The sequence below is a fragment of the Natator depressus genome, chromosome 1 (assembly GCF_965152275.1).
Source record: "Natator depressus isolate rNatDep1 chromosome 1, rNatDep2.hap1, whole genome shotgun sequence".
NCBI lineage: Eukaryota > Metazoa > Chordata > Testudines > Cheloniidae > Natator > Natator depressus.
The window spans coordinates 275989368-276009067 of NC_134234.1; the positions used below are offsets into that span (position 1 = coordinate 275989368).

Here is a 19700-nt window from a genome sequence, read left to right on the forward strand (position 1 = left end):
TGTGCATTCACGGTTGAAACTGAGGGTATGTCTACACTGCAGTCAGGGATGTGACTGCAGCATGTGTAGACAAAGCTGAGCTAGCTTTGATCTAGCCAGCTTGAACAACAAGAGCAGAATAGAACAGCACTGGCAGCAACGGGCTAGCTGCTTAAGTATACACCCAGGAAACTGGGTGGGCTGGTACAGCCGTCCTGCTGCAAATTCACTGCTATTGTTACTGGCGATAGCTAGATCAACGCTATATCTAGTTGGTCTACATGTGCAGAAGTCACACCTCTGACCGCAATTTAAACATACCCTGAGAGAACAGCTTGGTAGGCGCTCAGAGAGTGTCTCCTATTTCTTTTCTATATCCTTTTCCTTGGCTGGGTTGTTTGCCCGTGTTTATTTTAATCCCAAAATGTGAGTATGTAATATACTGAGCTGACTCTTCTAAAACTGTATCATCTCAGTCTCTTCTTGCCTTAATTTGGGGCACACTAACTCCCGAATGTCACAGGAGACCAGTGGAATGTATTGCCAGGGATGTCAATTAAAAACAAAGACAATACTGATTATTCCACAGAAGTCAGCAGTTGCATTTGGAGCACTGAAACCATCTGTGATAGTATGCTTGACAATGTGCTTCGTGCTACTACCTGAAACATCTTTGAATTACAAAAATAACCTGACTGAAAACAGCTTTACCAATGTAATGCTCCTATGATTAGAAGACAAGCAAAGATATTGATATTATCACGACAAAAGGTTCCCTCCCCCTCCCCCCCCCACTCTCCTGCTGGTAATAGCTCACCTTAAGTGATCACTCTCGTTACAGTGTGTATGGTAAAACCCATTGTTTCATGTTCTCTGTGTATATAAAATCTCCCCACTGTATTTTCCACTGAATGCATCCGATGAAGTGAGCTGTAGCTCACAAAAGCTTATGCTCAAATAAATTTGTTAGTCTCTAAGGTGCCACAAGTACTCCTTTTCTTTTTGCGAATACAGACTAACATGGCTGCTACTCTGAAACCTGTCAATATCTAGTGTAACCCTCACACTGTACGAGCACTTGTTATTCATTTCAACCCAGATTCTGACACACTTGCTTATGCCAAATAGTAATTTATTCCACAAGAACTCCTAATGAAATCACAATTTGGCCTGTATTTATTTTTCTCAATTCGAGATCATTTCATTATATTATTGCTTATGAGAATTAAAGAATGACGGTGCTAGTTTGATCCAGGAATAGTGTAAGCAGCCAGCATTCAATTTTTTATTTGTTGCTGTAAATGTTGCTGTTACTTGACCTACAACACACCAGCTGAGATTCTTAGCAGAATGTTTTGGGCTGAATTCTGCTAAATTGTGTCAAGGTTTTAGATTATTGATAAATATACACCAAGAGTGAGACCACCAAAGTCATAGAACTTGTGACCACATAATGGCCTCAGCCATGAGGTTCATATCTGCGGGGGGTGAGGGAGGATATCCAAATTCAAGGAGTTTATATCCAATATTCTGCTTTGGATCCATCTTTGCTCTGTGATCTAAAACAAGTTTCAAAAGAGCCCAAAGATAAAATGTTAATTCAAGGCCCTGAATTCCAAGGTCTTCCCCATATTTCCACCCCACACTGTATTTCTTTCAGTATGAATGAACCTCTTTGTAATATAAAATACACTGTATACAATATCAAGTTTACAATTTGGTTCACCTTCCATCGAGGTCCAACTTTGACATGTATCGTTGTCTTCTTGTCCCACAGGACTGTAATTTCCTGTTCTGGAAAGTGTACCACTGTATAATATCCAGCCTTCCAAAGCTGATATGTTGGGTTTTTTTCCTGTCCCCTTGCGGTCCTCTGTCAGAAATGGATATTTGTGAAAGATCTACAACAGCAATTCTATAACGCATACAACCAAGACATACAGCCTAATAACTAGCCCAAAGAGTATTTTAAACTATAGCTTAACCCTAACATGTTATTGAGCAACTAGAGAGCATTGCCTCAGCTGTTTTGTTTTAAGAATTTTTATTTTATTTGTAGTTATTTTGCCTCAGATGCTGCCTTCCGTCACAAAAGCACATGGACAGAAACAAACTAATTCAAAAACTCCTTGGCTCCATTGGAGGAGCAGCAGCGAAGCAGTCTTCCCAGTGGGACCAATATGGGTGTGGAAGGAGAAAGGGAAAGGGGGCTGGAAAAAGCAGTGAACAAATAGAATTTTCATGGGGACCCAAGCTACATCAAGCTTGGAAGTTTTTGATACTTTAGATTGAATGAGACTCAGTTTAATAAATTAAATTTGCATGTTTCAGATATGTACGTGAAAGGGTCATCCAAACAAGGAAAGAGAATAACTAACCTGTTTGTCAGAAGGTTCACTAAAATAAATCTCAGTGTCTCCAACAGAGATCAAAACGCTCTTTGAGCAAACAATGTCATTGTCAAAGCACTTCTTGTTTTGGGCGATTACAGATACATTTGAGTTGTCTGTACTCTGCAACATGAAGAAAAAATCATTTTATTTACAAATACAATTACATTTCACTTCAGCAGATAAATTCAAGCTTAAACATCTTAAACTGAAAAGCCATGTAAAGAGGTATCAATCAAAGAAAGGGATTTTAAATCCAGTACCGTACCTTCTTTTGATTCAAAGCTTAGAGTTAAACACAAAGAACTATTAAATGCATCTTCCAGTCATTTTATATTATTGAGGATTTTATTAACAATTTGCGGATTAGCCTAGACTAAAATTAGATTTTTAATTAAATAAGAGTTTGGTTTATATTTTAAAAATTGACTGTACACAGAAAAAAATCTATTTTAGCACAATATGGTAATCAAAGTCTAGCTATGTTATAAACAGCAATGAAAATGAATTTTTAAAAAGTATGCAGTCTGAGAACATGTTGCTATTGCATTTTCAAAAACAAGAAGTCTACCAACCATTTGTCATGGATTGGTAGATAATCTCACTATTGCCCACCACAAACGCTCAAAATTATGACTCACATCCCAAAAAATCATTAGACTGGCTGAAAAATCGTAAGATTTTTAAATTATCGTGTGTGTTTTTGTCCATCTTTTGATTTTAGAACTCCCTTTGCCCACACCCAGAGTATGCGGCAGAAAAGAAACTGGGTCTAGAGGTGATGAGAGAGGGTTATTCAGCCTCTATGATGATTCAGTCCCCCACTACTGAAACTGCTAACAAGTGTGCTGATTAGAGCCACTGTTTTTGTTTGTCTGTTGTCCATATGACTTGAGGCCCATAAGTAAGGCTCAGATTTTCTCATGGTTATTTTTAGTAAAAGTCACGGACAGGTCATGGGTAATAAACAAAAATTCACGAAAGCCATGACCTGTGACTTTTGCTGCTGCAACTCCATGGTTTCTCCTGCCACCATGGTGGCTGGGAGCTGCGGGGGTCCCCCCCACACACACACACGAGGCTGTCACCCGTTGCTGGAACCCTGAGGAGGCTGTTGCCTGTCGCAGGAACCCTGCAGAGGGACCCTGAGGATGCTGTCGCCTGTCGCTGGAACCCTGCAGGGGGACCCTGAGGAGGCTGTCGCCCATGGCTTGAACCCTGCAGGGCCCGCTGGCTGCCAGCTCCAGTCCCATGGACCCAGGGGCTGAAGCAGAAAGTGTCATGGAGGTCTCTGGAAGTCACAGATTCCGTGACTTTCATGACCTCCATGACATAAACTGAGCCTTACCCATCAGTTATGTAGAGGCCACCAAACAGCCTTCTAACAGTGAAGGCTTGAGAGACCTGATTCTGATCTTGCTTACATCAGTGTAATTCAGGAGAAACTCCTGTAAAGTCAAACTGGTGTGAGATCACTTCTAGGCATATGCTCATTACAAGCCCGTGTTAGATATGAAACAGTAACCTGGAGATGACAAGCTCTATATCCCACCCCTGACTGAGTCACCCAATCATACATCCTCCATTTGGACACTGTCTATTACAACTTCTTACTTCTTGAGGCCTCTTTTGTACATACAACTACCCTCATTTTTGCTCCCTTGAACATTCTCAGAAAATATGACTAACTTAATATGTTGTGATGCAGCAAAATCTCAGAAGACTCATCTGCTTTCATTGAAATATTTTACTGTGTTAGCTACTTGAGTTCAGACTAGATAAGAGACATGGGACGCAAGTAAAACATTACTAATGTGTACTAAGGATGGGGAAATTACTGAATTATGTAAATTAGTAAGTAAGCAAACAAAGTATGGATTCTTTACCCTTTCAAGACATTAAGGAGTTTTGCATCTGAAAGCCCTATCCCACAAACCCACATCCCTGCTGAGATCTCACACATTCAGATCTGTCACGTAACAGACACCTACAATTCCTCCTCCCAGGCACTAGGGGAGGTGGCAGAGGGGATTCTGGTGCTTTTTTCAGGTAGCCTTTCTGCCTCTGCTTTGTTTTTGATCCCCCTTGCTGGTGTGCCGGCATGGAGCCCTTGGGAAGCAGAGACAGCATCTGAAAGGGAGGGAAATGGGACAGAATAGGGAGCTGATGGGACAGTTGGGGCCAGGAACAGGAAGGGGACAGAACTGAGGAGGCTAATGGGGAGAGGCTAGGGCAGAGTGAGGGTAACTGACCCAGGGCCCCCACACCCCTAACAATCCTCCAGTCCCTACCACTGGCCCCAACAACTCCCTCCCCAAGCTGCTCTTTCCATCTCATCCACTGACAACCACCCCCTCAGGCTGCTCTGGTTTTTCTCACCCCAATAATTCTCCAGGCACTCTCCTCCCAACAGCCATGCACACCGTCCCCCTTCCACACTCTCTTTCACAGCAAGCTGTCCCAACAACCCAACTCCCTCTAATACCCTGGTGTCCTCTGGCTCCCCCCAGGTCCCTCTGGTTTCTGAGACATGCAGGGGATAGATTCTGTTTTCCCCACACACGCTTGCTCACCCTGCTCAGGAAATCTTAAGGGTGAATCAGTAGTTGCTTTTTCTCACCAGCGAGACATGTTGCCTGCTGGACTGCAGAGAACTTGGCAGCTATGGGAAGCAGTCTTGTAATCAATAAAATAACAAGTGGCACAACTCAAAGTATCATTCTGATCTGAAAAGTGCCTGTGTGGTGGGGGGGATACAGGTTTTTGCTGCTCACTGGAAGACACTACACAGCCCCACATAACCCCCAGTCCCGTGGTGCCCTTAGGAAGAGACCCCACTGAGCCAGCTCACCGCTTGTGTGGTTTTGGGGTTAACTTCTAGCAAGAGTCTGCTCAGGGAAGCACTGCTAGCTTGTTGGTACCTAGGGGCAATGGGCTCTAATTAGGTTCAGGATCTTAAAGACTATATCATCAATACAGAATTAACTCAAATTAGCAAAACTCGAGGTAACCCCTCTCAAGTTAACCTGGCTTGAGTGAGAGGAACCACACTGCAAGTTAACACTCAGGTGATGTTTTCACTGAAAACAGTGTGTGTGTGTGTGCGCGCGAGAGAGAGAACAGGCAGGTGCACAAACCTCCCAGTATGGGTAGACAAATCTGTGCTAGCTGGATTCCCACTAGTGCACTAAAAATAGCTGTGTGGGTGTTGTGGCTTTGGTGGAGACTCAAGCTAGCTACCAGAGCTCAGACCCAGAGGGTCAGGCTGCCACCCGAGCTGCAACATCCACCCTGTTATTTTTAGCATGCTAGCTCAAGCCCAGCTAGCACCAGTCTATCTGGGCTAGGAGGTACGTTCCTTGCTGCAGTGTTCAGTGTAGACATACCCTGAGAGGCCAGCCACATCGAGTCAAAGGCACCACCACACTAAAGGGTTTTTGCATACGAACAGGACTTGAGTTAGCAGGGACACAAGTTATAAAACGAGTTAACCCTGCAATGACAACAAGCCCAGTGAGGAACTGGATTACTCCCATGAGTAATTACTCCCAGCAGATTTGCTGACCAAAAGCCAGGACAAGGAGCCTTAATGACTCATAAATACTTTCCTGTTTGTTGGTTTATATATTAGAGATCATTTATGGAAAGCTGCATGGCAGAAATGCAGCCAGAAGTGGCCAGTTTGTATTGTTTTGGTTAAAACAAAACTGAAATAAACCAGAAACCTCAGAAAGAACATTCTGTGTTTAAACCTAAGCCTCTTATGCACCTCTCCAGCCACTCAAACACTGACCCCCACTATAAAAATGCCCCTTGTGGGGCTCCATGTTTATTGCGTCACAAAACTTTCAGTATCAGATTTGCTCAGTTAACAAATAAAGACTTTTTTCCTCTAATTGCCAGCCCTGCCACTCCTCCACAGATCTGGGTTCTTTCCTTCTCACACAGCACCTTGAGTTACACCTGTGTAGTCCCATGATCTGCAAAGTCAGCAACCAATGGCACATGTGCCACCCTATTACTTTCAGGGGGTAAAGCACAGGCGCAACTGCAATTTAGTAAATAATTCTATGGATGATGCAAAAAAAAGAAAGGGGTCCAACTTAGACTGTAACCTCTTCAGCACACGAACCGTCTTTCTGTTCAGCGTTTAGCACAATGGGGTCCTAGTCTACGACTGGGGCTCTTAGGTGCTACAGTAATACAAATAATCAACAATTATTAATAATCAGACTCACTCTCAGTAACCTGCTATAAAAAACTACCTTTGTCACTGATGTTGGTAGATACGTCTGAGTATACACAGAGAGCAGATCTAGTGAATAACAAGGTGTCATTTTTACATAGTCACTTTCCAAAGCAGAGCTACTCTTTACCTTATTAGGTAAAATGTCCACAAAGAGGGATGTGCTACAATCTGTCATATGAAACCAGATAGATAGAAACTAGAAATAAAATGCTTTTCCCACTTCAAGAGAAACTAGGATCTTCCCACGTAAATTACCATATCCAGCCTGTTCCAACTTAATATCAGTTTCTTTGTGATAACATGGAGTTGCTAAGCAACATGGAAGGCAGAGTGTCACGGACCTGGGCACTCAGTCAAAAACTCATTGTCAGTCCTAACTTCTCAGAATGTTCTTTTGCTAGACTTCTCAGCTGTACTGTATTCCATGCCTTTGAGATAGGAAAAATAAACTGCTACCACTTCCCAAATTTGTACTAATGCTTGGGAATGTTACATATTATTTCTGTCACAAATCTTCAGCTGCTATCAGTGCCAGCTAATGAGAACACGACGCTCATCTCAGAAAATCCAGCCCAATAAATGATGACTTGAAGTGAAGGTTGGTTTTGTTTTGTTTTGTTTGGGGGGGGGGGTATGAGGAAATCATTGAAATCCATCTGCTTTAGAGCTACATGCTCAGATAACCAGGATTAGTGGGACACTCAGTAATTAACTGATTTAAAGGCATACCGTCTCTCCATCTTTTCCAGGTCCTAATATCTAGGCTTACACTCTGTATGATGCACCAGCATGCCCTCTGGTAGTACCACTGCACTCCCTACAGAATCTGGGGACAGACTGGAGATGGCACATGGTAAATCAAGTCCCATTTTACTTATTTTTGTCTGAGTTTACTACTTTTTTAATAATGATACTTGAAAGACAAAATATGGAGATTTGAAAATGTTGAAAACTGCACTTTTCTGCAAAAAAGTAGAACTTGTTTTACTCTTATTGGCTATCTCCAGGGGGATGCCACAAGCATAGTATGGACAAACTTAGCCGTTTCCCCTTTTTATACTTCATGAAACCCCAGGCTTACTATTTGTTATTTATTGTGATGCGGTGCTCTAAAACCCCTCTGCAAGGCACCTAATGTTTAACTCCTGAAGCACTGTTGCTAATCTATTATTCACAAAGACCTCAATTCTGCAAGATGCAGAGCATTCTGTCCCCAGTCCAGCAAAGCACTTAAGCATAAGCATTAAGGCCTATATACCTTTGTGTTTTCTATAAATACACACACACATTGTTTACTTTTAACTTCTTGCCTACCTGAAGCACAATGCTAATGGCCCCCAAAAGGCTTTGCAGGAGTTGTGTGCATTGTTATTGGGAGTCACCAGATGGCACTGATACACACAGTCTCACAAGTTCTGAGAAATGGTTAAGAGCTCAGAACTGGAGATGGGATGCATATTTATATGGAAGAAAAGGGGGTTCTCATCATGGAGGAGAGCACCAGAAAAGGAAAATGGAGAACAGAGCAGTGATATTGCTCACATTTCTACAAAAATTAACTCACTTCAGTAAAAAAACATTTTAAAAATAAATAACATTTGGAACTACTAACGTGCAAGCTAAATATCAACCAAACAATATGACACTTTTGTTACATTTCTCGCTTCCCACACACGCCTTTTCCTCGCCATTTCCTATGTCTATATTAAGTCTAATTTTGTTTGTAAACTCCAGAAAGCACTGATTTAATCTGATAAATCTCTTTGGCACTGGCAGAATAATGAATGATAACATTATTGAGTAGAAGGGCAGGAGCAGGGAGCAACTGCGGTGGGTGGGAAGGCTGTGGCAATACTATATGGAGAGGGTTATTATTCCAGTTTCTCACTCACCCTCTGACCATTTTCAGATGTCTGATAATGCACTCAGGATACCCTCCCCAGAAGTGACTTCCAAAATATACCATTTTACGACCTTCATCTGATTTCCTATTCTGGGAGCTTTTTCTTGTAGTGCAGAGTTTTTATTTTAGCACAAGTATGTGTAAAGTCCTAACAACTGGTTAGCGAATCTGACTCTATTGACAGTTCAGAGTGGTACTATGACAAGGGAATCTTTCCAGTTAATACGTTCCAAAGTTTATTTCTAAAAGAATGCTCTATTTTAATTAAATCAAAATTTCAAAACCAAAATGATGCAATCAGGTAAAAAGAAATATAGCAGGGATTTTTTTTCTTCTTTTTTTCATATTTTAAGAAAAAGTATGCATAAAATCATTTAAACAGATTCTCCTTTGTTTCGTTACTTAATTTTGCCCTGCTTGTGTAACAGATTTGGCATTTGCTTAGGTTACATTACAACAATCCTTTTCTAATTAAAAATGTGATATTCCCTAGATTAAGGTTTTGGGAATGTGTGGATATCTGTTACCAAGTGATATGATCCCCAGCAGTATAAATTATTTTGAGATACAGAAGGTATCTAAACAGCACAGTTACGGATGTACTGATTTATTGCATGTTTAAATATTTAAATTTTCATTTATATGGAAGCATGCAGTATTATAAAGTATATGTGATATATTATTTTTGTTAATGGACCATAAATGTAGTTTTAGTATTAATAGCTACTTTTTAGAGGTAACTAATTTTCTTGCCACTGTGAAGATTTTGCTTTGTTCCTTAGTAAAGCAAAATGTAAGGTAAAAATGTAGAAATGAAATTATGACAGCAAGTTACTTTTCCGAAGTAACATATAAGGTATTTCTGAGTACCACAAAACATTGTCAATGACTACAAGTCCTAGACTTCATTACAACTTTTATAACAAGAAAAGTTAAAATTGGATCATTCAGACTGCTATACTGTAACGTCTAGTTTCTATGGATTCAGAAAGGTAGGATCTGAGGAGTTTTTCTGACTCAGCCCATAACAAATTTAATTCAGAATTAAACATTTTCCTATATTGCTCCTACATCACTCATTCTTAGAGTCTCACCCACACGGTCAACCCTAAAGCAGCATCTCCAGGTGGCCCATAAAATGTGGCCCACACTAACATCATCAACCTGACTCACATGCTTAGAGTTCACATATGGTAAAGGGCTCTCAGCAGTGAAATGACAACACACACAGTGATCACTCTAAGACAGATGTGTCCAAGGTTATTTTTATTTATGGCTGGGAGTGCTATATTAATGGTCTATGGAACCTGACACACCAGAAGCGAGCAGTATTATCAGAACTCCAACTAGCCATTTTTATGGTGGTCTTGCTCTTCAGACAGGCAACAAATTAAAATGTAGATTAGGGATTGCCAAAGGACACCTGCATGCCCAATTACAACACCAAAAGCAAAAACCAATGGTGAAAAAGTTAACTTTCTTCAAGCTGTGTGGTCACTGCTGAATAGCAAGGACCCATCATTTGGTGCCAACCTGTCAATCACACCACACCTCCTCAATAACGCCAGTCTCATGGCAAGAAATGTTGCTCCAGCCATTGCTGGAAACCCTCCATGCTAATCTGCACAAATTGAAAGCAATCTTTCCTTTGTTGGAGAACAAAAGTGATTCATTCACAGCATAATGTAATAGTCTGGAAAGCCAGATGGTGGAGACAGAAAGGCACGTAGAGGTAATTGAGTCTGAAATCATTGATCTGGAGAAAATGGAACAAGAGCTTAAGCCCATTGCCAGCTGTAATTGAATCTTCTGCTCACCAAGAGGATGGAACAAGTGGAAAAACAGGTACAAGCCAAAGTTATCTGGGTATTGAGCTTCCCAGGTGAAGACTGAAAAGGAGAGGGACATCTCTATAGGCTTGGTTAATAAGAACCTAGCAGGACTTCCAAAAATTGATATAAAAGAGGAGCTTGACCCCCACTGACTTCATTGGGCTTTGAAGCAGGCTCTGAGTATTAACATAGAGCTTTCATTCAAGGACAGGCTGATCTTCAGGCTACACAGACCCTTCAAAATTCTTCCTTGGCTGATATTCATCAGCAGGGCACATGACCTCTCCTACATCACTGAATGTGGAACTCTGTTTCTCCAAAGAGGACAGCCTTGAAGGGCTGCAAAATGCCAACACACTGGCATTGTGCAGCCACTATTGAAGATGAGATTGAATTTCAGGAGTGAAAGCAGCTATAGAGGCAGTTATGAACTAATTAGATTAGGCCCTACATATATACCACACAAGTGGCCATTTTAACATAAATACAAAAGTACCAGGAAACAACCAGGAACGAAACAACTGAGGAACACGTAGTCTAGACAACCTCAATTATTTTACAGTAGAAAAATAGCACTGGGTTTACTTTCCTATGCTTTTAGGGAAAGATCTTCTATTTAGCTATAACACTCGGCTGGCATGAATTCATCAAGATTCAGATCTGCAAAAAATGAGCAATTTACTTGATTTACGATAAAGTGAAGAAGATTAATCGATCTGCACAGAATAGAGATTTTCTGCTTTGAAAGGATTTCTTAATTAAGGAAGATTTTAAATTGTTAGGGCTTAAAATAGACACGTTCTTTAAGAAGTCATACACAAGTGCAGTAACCTTTACGTGCACGAAATTCATAATGTTATATACTACATGAAACAAAATATCTTGAAAGATGTTACTAATTAATGAGAAATAATGACCTCCTTGATTTTAAAATAAAAAATTGCTCCATTCAATTCTTTCACATGTTTTTCTTACCCAACAGAGAATATGTTTTTGAAACTTTTATAGAAAGCCTTTTCATAGGCTGGTGTCATCTTAAACAAAAAGTGCTGATAATAATTACACTGAGTCTGTGGTTTAAAATGTCCTAAGTAGCTGAAAGATTACATGTGTTTCCTTTTCCCCCCTCACAACACAAGCAGGTGCATCTTATTAAACTTTAACAGCAGGATATATTGATTATGTATATAGTTTAAACACAGTGCATCAGATTCAGAAAGGCTAAATGCCAAGTCAAACAGCATCAGCCATTTAAGTGGACTGACACAACTCACTATCCTATCAACTGAGAAAACAGCTACAGTAGATTCAGGATAAAACTCAAGAACTCAGCCTTGTGTCAGTAAAGAACACAGCAATAAGTATTTGATAGCAACAGTTCCCAGTATTGTATTCTAATGCCAGTTTATAAACTAGCAGGAGCAAAGTGACCTATTTCTCAGCAGAAAAAAAAAAGAGTTGTATAAGAGAAGGGACAAAATGATTACATAGTTTTTAAATATCAGACTATCCTTCTTTCCCTTTTACAGAGCACATGTTGCTCTTGGAATGACAAACACAGCGCCAGATTTTCTAAGTCAGTCAGTCTTGCCATTGGGTGCCCATAATGTGTACTCATGCTAAATGCATGTGCAGATCAGCTGTGCAAGTGTACAGCTAACCTATTTGAAATTCTGGTTCAGAATAGGCTGTTTAACCAGTCAAATTAATGTGTACATTTTAAAGAGGTGATTTTTTTTCCTTGCAGAAAATGGGAAATGACTTTTTGGAAGGCTACCGTAATACAATAAAAAAGTACAGTAGAATCTCAAAGTTATGAACCCCAGAGTTATGAACTGACCAGAAGTACTCAATCAGGTAGCAGCAGAGAGAATAAAACAAAATGCAGTACAGTACGGTTAAACGAAAACTACTAAAAAAAATAAAGAGAAAATTTAAAAAAAAAAAAGATTTGACAAGGTAAGGAAACCCTGTGCTTTTTTTCATTTAAATTCAAATGGTTAAAGCAACATTTTTCTTTAGCATAATAAAGTTTCAAAGTTGTATTAAGTCAACGTTCAGTTGCAAACTTTTGAAAGAACAACCATACTGTTTCGTTAAGTGTTACAAACATTTCTGAGTTACAAACAATCTCCATTCCCAAGGTGTTCATAACTCTGAGGTTCTACTGTAAATAGTTTCCATTCACTTCTTCCCCAAGAGCAACAAGTTAGAATTATCATTTGAAATTATTATATCAAATATGCTGTTGAATAAGCATAATGTTACTTTTTAGGGAACTACTTTGTAGTGGAGGTAATGTGGACAACTGGACAAAGCACAGACCTACCAGTCTGTAATATGGTAATTATATGTGTGCAAATGAATGAACGTGCAGAATTAGAGGCTGGGTATTAGGAGAATATGAAGTAAATAGGGTAAAGATTAAATAATAATAATTTTGCTTCTGGCCTTGCTTTTAGTTTAAATAGGCTAAATAAGCAAGTAAGAGTATGTACGTGAAAGCACAAGGCTGCACCCTCTCTTCTTCCCCCCCACCCCCAAGCCGGTAGCCTTGAAGATAAGTGGCTAATAGAACAAGGGGTTGCTATGGTAACCAAGCAGCTGGCAGGGAGGGGAGAGGAGGGTGTAAGGAGGAGACGCAAAGTCTGCAAAAGAGGAACCATGGCCAAAAGTAACACTGCTTTTTAGCCCTTCCATCAGGTACAAAAGAGGTGGTCTTATAGATCCCAGACTTAAGACTCCCCAGAATGGAACATGACCACATATTGGAAGGGGTGGTACCAGGGGAGGGGCACTACAAGTATAATTAAGTTTGCCAAGAAGAGGGGAAAAAGAAGAGGGAGCTCCATCGGCGTGCAGAGCTAGGGGTTAGGAGAAGACGACGGTTCTATTGGCATATAGAAATATAGTTGGGGGAGGGGAAGTGGAAAACTTTATCGGCGTATAGAGATAGCCAAATGGGTATCAAGGGCTTTGGAATATGCTTGCTTGTTTAGCCCCAATATACCCATTGAATTGCCTGCAGACTGGATTCTGGACTGTTATTTTCTGGCGAACTGTGTCTGGGAACTGAGAGGGAGGAGAGAACCGGACCCCAGCCAACACTGGGTCCTGGCTGGATAAGCATGTGGACCACATGTTCACGCTCCCACAGGTAATATGCCAATCACACCGATATACATTACAAGCGATGTTTATTAAATATGATGGACAAAGTGTATACTTTAATATTCAGTTGGAGTATCTATACCACATATACTTCAGAGTTCCAGCTAAATCAACTGGATTTAATGAATAGGAAATAAAACAGTTTAACCTAATCCCCGGGACAAATATTTAAAGCAGAAACCACCCATCCTTTCAGTAGGAGACACACGGAAACTATCTGATAAATCACCATCATCATCATAATTATGGAACAAATCAGTTCTTCACTGCCTCTAAATATTTTATAGACAGAATTGAACAAATAGCAATGTTATCGATTCTAGCAATCATCATATAGCACCTGGCTTGTAGTAAACAATCCTTCTGCAGGGGTGGTGAAATCCTTCAGCACTTCAGTGCAACCCAAGGACCATGAACAAATTAGCTATTGTGAACCAGGCATATCTTAATTAAAAAAAACAAACAGAGTTTGAAAGGCTTCTAGGTAGGCCTACCATTGCACCTGTCTCCAACACAACAAGGATAGTACTGATATCACAAATCTACATAGGCAGCGTTTTCATCACTTGTGTCATCTCGTTCACTGGATGAAAGGACTACAGGCAATGTGCCATATGCCTTGATTATGTGACTGCCAACTTCATTCTTGAACTTTAGAACTCCATATGCTCCCACTGGTTCATTTCCAAATTTTTTTTATATATGAAGAAGAATGGCAGGTGAAACTGGACTGGACAATGTGAGGGATTAGCAAGATAGTCACAGCCCCCTGAAGGTAGAGAGGCTAGTAAAGATTAGGCTATATACCTATCTGGCTGGATGATTTACAGATTAAGAGATGGCTATTAATTTTCCAACTCACGCATGCCAAGATGGTATTACAAATAAGTTAACTACTATTTCTAGTTAGAAAATGCCCTGATGCATATCAGGAGTTTAGTTGAGAGTGATTTTGTTTTGGCTTTTGGGAAAAGAGGGTTGTAAATCATTATTTTGAATCGTACTTTGCAAACAGACATAAAAATTTCAGGCCATAGATCCCCAAAATGTAAGTTCACAGTGTTCTTACTTTGATAATTTTGTTTTATTTCACACAGTTATGGGTATTTTGTAAAGTTTCTATGAAATGTTATTTTGAATAATAATGACTGAGAAGCTGGGCTTTTTATCAGAGAGTTAGAAGAACTAGGTCACATACTGGCATAGTAAGAATATTCTTTTATAGGACATTACTGGAATTCCAAAAACAGATTCTCACTTCTAACCACCACCATCAGCACCAACCAAGAAGAAGAAATAATTAGTGTTCTTTTAATAACAGGAGGATACATTTAGAAATGTCAGTAATGGTATTTTTACACAAAATAGGCAAGTAACATAAATATTTGCTATTAGGAACATTAGTATATAGTTGCCAGCCAATCATAATAAAGGAATTTGTGGCTTTTTTGTTAAATCAGCACACTTGAGTTTAATTAGACACATGCATTCAGGGTCTAATCCAGATCCCATTGGAGTCAATGGAAAGACTTCAACTGATTTGGGCATTGTGGATCAGGCCCCTAGAAACTATGCCAACCAAGTGTATTTTATAAATGAACATGTGATATAAAACAAACAAACAAATGAAAAAGCTGTATCTAGCTGCACAGTAGTTTCCATGCTAGCTGCTCTTACAAGAAAACAGTCTCTGGGTATGATTACACTGCAATTAGACACCCATGGCTGGCCCGTGCCAGCTGACTCAGGCTTGGGCTCTGGGAGCTCAGGCTAAGAGGCTGTTTAATTGCAGAGTAGACATTCAAGGTCAGGCTGCAGCCCACGCTCTGGGACTCTCCCATCTCCCAGGGTCCTAAAGACAGGGGTCCACCCCAAACCTGAATATCTACACCACAATGAAACAGCCCTTCAGCCCAAGCCCGAGTCAGCTAGCATGGGCCAGCTGCAGGTGTCTAATTGCAATGCAGACATACCCTGTGAGAGCAATACAGCTGTCATTTTGAAATTACATTGTCACTTTTTATTGTTTTCTGAGTCACAGAGGATATAGTGCAAAGCAATTACCTATATAGTTAGTTTAGAACAGTGGTTCTCTCAATCCGGGGCCCAGCTGTGTGCTAAAAAAAATTCAAAATTTGCCACTCTGATCTGAAAAGGGGCAGGGCTGGCTAAGGGGAAGACAGTGTCTTGCAGCCTGCTGGAGTGTTCCTGCCAGCAGGGAAGCTGGTGAGTGCTGCAGAGGGGCAGGGTGCGGGAGAGTGGGGTCTCTGGGCAGGTGTGTGGGGAGGGAGAGCACTCTGGGTAGTGAGGGGGGATGGGGCACTGGGAACTGGAGGTTTGTGGGGGTACTACAGCACCCCCAGGTTTTAGGCTGACAGGCCCCATACAGCAAGGTATGGGGTCTGGCTGCCCAGACCCGCGCTGTGAGGGTGTGGCGTCCGGCTGCCCGGCCCCGTGCCCAGGACTCCGCTCCTGGCCCCACTCTGTGGAGGGGTCTCTGAGCGGGGGGCGCTGGGCATAGGGGACTGTGGGGCGCTTTTATGGGGGTGCTGTGGTTCTCAACCTGCAGCCCACAATGATAAATAGGTTGAGAACCACTGGTTTAGAACAAGCTAGCTAGATGCAGTTCTAGCTAGATGCAAATAATGGTTAGCCAATCTTAACCTGTTCCTATGCCCTGCTATTTGTTTTAAGGCTGACAACTTACTCAGCAAGGTTGAGTACAGAAAATAAAGACCACCTTTGCTACAAAGAGCTTAAATCTGAAAGATATAGATGGAGGAGCACAATGGGAACTCCAGTTGTGGGGATGGCTTGATGAGGGTGGTCTCTACACATCTCCTTGATTTGTTTTCCCTTATCATGGCAGGGCAGAGACAGGTCCTGTCTTTTATTTGTCCTTAGAGCACCTATGTACACTTTGGCCACTATATAAAAAAAAATCACCATCATCATATTCAAAATAATGTTAGCACAAAAAGCCATTTATAGGATAGTTCTTTATAGATTTCCCCCCAAAGTTCCCTTACATCTCTGTTGCATGCTATTTATTAAAGGCTCTTTCTAAATAACAACTATTGGTATTGAAAAAATGTAGAGGCTCTCTTTGCAAGTCCAGTTCTCTATTTTTTATTCTTTTTTTTTTTAAAACACAGGAGTGCGCCTATGGTATATAAAAGCAATGTGTGAACAAATTCTCCTACCTTCACTAAATAAGCTTGGCAGTCACTGACGTAATCATATTCCAACCCATCAAAAGTATAATAATGTCGATCCCCGTAAACCGTACACACAGCAGGACAAGGATAACTGGTGCATGTGAATATCCCTCGTCGACAAACACTGTGAGGAAAAGGCAATATAGTCCATAATGTCTCATAGAAAGGCTATTTTCCTTTCAAACCCTTATTTTTCAAAGATGTTTTCTTAGTCTCGTTATTTTGACTTGTGGAAAAAAAAACAAGGAAGGGGGAAACTTGCATGGCCATGTTAGCCCAGAGTTGTGCTGCATGCTGCCCCAGAACTGTAGGCTTGCCAGTGTTGCAGAAGTGGCAAAAGGGTGGCCTTAAACCCACATATTTGATAAAGATGTGCAGAAAATGAACATGAACGCCCTACCGATTCCATGGCATGTAAGAGCATTCCTACCTCCTCCTCAGGGTGCACCGGCAACATGGATAACTCCAGCACCGTGATACCACTCTACAATGCCTAAGCCAGATTCTTAGAACACTACGAACTTTCTGTTCATGATTCATTTTGATACATTTTTGAGACAGGACCTACATTTGTTCAATACACAGAACTCTCCTATTACTATCAATGGATTTCCTTGTGTCAAACGAGCCCCAAAGTTGCTTACATTTGGAGGGCCAAATTTTGCTGTCAGTTACATGAAGTGACTTAAATGGAGTTGCCTGTTGTAAATGACAGCAAAAAAATCCAGAGCCTCTGCTTATGCATGTGTAATTAATTTTCTGCGCTCATACAATTTGCTAGTAATATTTTCACACAGTCACTAATTTGTGATGGGACTGGAACACATGACTTATGAGGAGAGGCTGAGGGAACGGGGATTGTTTAGTCTGCGGAAGAGAAGAATGAGGGGGGATTTGATAGCTGCTTTCAACTACCTGAAAGGGGGTTCCAAAGAGGATGGATCTAGACTGTTCTTAGTGGTAGCAGATGACAGAACGGGGAGCAATGGTCTCAAGTTGCAGTGCGGGAGGTTTAGGTTGGATATTAGGAAAAACTTTTTCACTAGGAGGGTGGTGAAACACTGGAATGCGTTACCTAGGGAGGTGGTGGAATCTCCTTCCTTAGAAGTTTTTAAGGTCAGGCTTCTCAAAGCCCTGGCTGGGATGGTTTAGTTGGGGATTGGTCCTGCTTTGAGCAGGGGGTTGGACTAGAAGACCTCCTGAGGTCCCTTCCAACCCTGATATTCTATGATTCTATGTGTATGCAAGCTGACTACAAAGCAAGGGCAAACAGGTTGTGTTCCTCAGTTATATTTTTTTCCACATGTGAGTTGGGGCATACAAAGTTATGTGTGTGCCAATGCAGGCCAGGTGGGAGATCTGTGAAAGGAATCCACGTGCTATATTTCCAATTTTAAAAATATTTTAAAGCTGTTTAGCTGTTCTATTTCCTTTAATTTTTTGTGAACCATTTTTTTTTCTTTCATGGTCTTGACTAGTAGACAGATTCTGGTATCCTCACTCATACTATGTAGTACCTTGCCCTCCACATAGCCCCAAGCCTTATTGGAGGATAGCATATAAGCTCATCCTAACTGTATACTGAGCTACCAAACGACCAGCTTCCTCACCCATGATTTTAGATTCAACATTTCTCCTGTATTCTTCTTCACAGTTTCTCTTTCTTGATATTTCCCTTCCTGTACCACCTTGTTTTTCAGTGTAGTTACAAAATTTCTGTATTAAGTATAAAGTTCACTTTATTATCAGGAAATGATATTTTGGAAATATGTAAAACATAATAGTCACTTACCAGGTATAGCAAGGTGTAGCTATCACTTCTCCGGACAGATACTCCCAATCTTTCCAGGTACATGGACAACTATCAGGAACATAACATTTCCCTTTATGCTCTGCCATCCTTCAAAATAGAAAACAAATCATTGTTTAAAGTGAAAATCCAAGTACGTGAGCTTAAACTAACCACCGAAAGCACAGTTTTTCAGCTCTGGTCAATAGAACATTGCCGGTCACTGGAGAACTTTCTGGTGGTCCAGAGAGCTGGCTGGTCACATTGTGCTGCCTTCTTACCTCCAGCTGCTCAGCTACATAAAAGAACAGCTAAAATATACTACATGCTTTCCTGATATTATGCTCTAGGAAAGCAATTGCTGTAGCTGCTGTTGTGGCTGAGTGGGGAAGTGGTTCATGCAAATGAAAATAGATGCCATCTACACTACAAATCAGTTTGAGGATCCTTCACTTAAAAATTTAAACAAAGTTCACAGTAATGTTTTCCCAGTATTATCACCAGCATTAAGGATGAGTTTGGTTGTTTTTTTTTTAAAATGAATTAATAAGATGTGATGGGTATTCGGGTACCCAGGACTGAGAGTCACCCTGTTCCCCTCTGCTTCCAAGAAGAGGGAGTCTTGTTTGTACTTAGCTCCCTAACACCAGCAGCCTGTTAGCCACTCAAGCATTCTTCTCTGGGCTATGCCAGTCTTTACTTTGCCTTGCAGGTTAACAACAGGTGCATCCCAGACCCTAAGTCCCTTTGAAGCAATCCCCTGCGATAGCCAACCCGACACTGGCTACTCAAAGAAATACCAGGTTTGCTGAGCCTAAGGGAACATTATACACACAGCTTGTAAGATTCAGCTCAGAACCATCCCTTTGCTTAACACCACAGCACTGAGATATATTTATAGTGAAAACAAGAATAAGATCATCATCAAAGATTAGAGATTAAGCAGACAGTAGTAAGGATATTGGAAACAAATCATAGAATCATAGAAATATAGGACTAGAAGGGACGTAAGCAGGTCATCTAGTACAGTGCTCTGCACTGAGGCAGGACTAAATATTATCTAGACCATCCCTGACAGGTGTTTTTCTAACCTGTTCTTAAAAATCTCCAATGATGGAAATTCCACAACCTCCCTTGGTAATTTGTTCCAGTGCATAACTACCCTTACA

General features: G+C 40.9%; 1 protein-coding gene across 1 annotated transcript in view; it reads right to left on the reverse strand.

The window, feature by feature from the left end:
- The window catches only part of OTOGL (otogelin like), a 129280-nt gene that overhangs the window by 67864 nt on the left and 41716 nt on the right, over positions 1 to 19700 (reverse strand). Inside the window, exons 24-27 of the mRNA XM_074956177.1 lie at positions 18535 to 18642; positions 16728 to 16866; positions 2338 to 2492; positions 1706 to 1841 (exon numbers count right to left, since the gene is read on the reverse strand). Of these exons, the coding sequence (XP_074812278.1) occupies positions 1706 to 1841; positions 2338 to 2492; positions 16728 to 16866; positions 18535 to 18642 (538 nt within the window). The remainder of the gene's footprint in view (positions 1 to 1705; positions 1842 to 2337; positions 2493 to 16727; positions 16867 to 18534; positions 18643 to 19700) is intronic.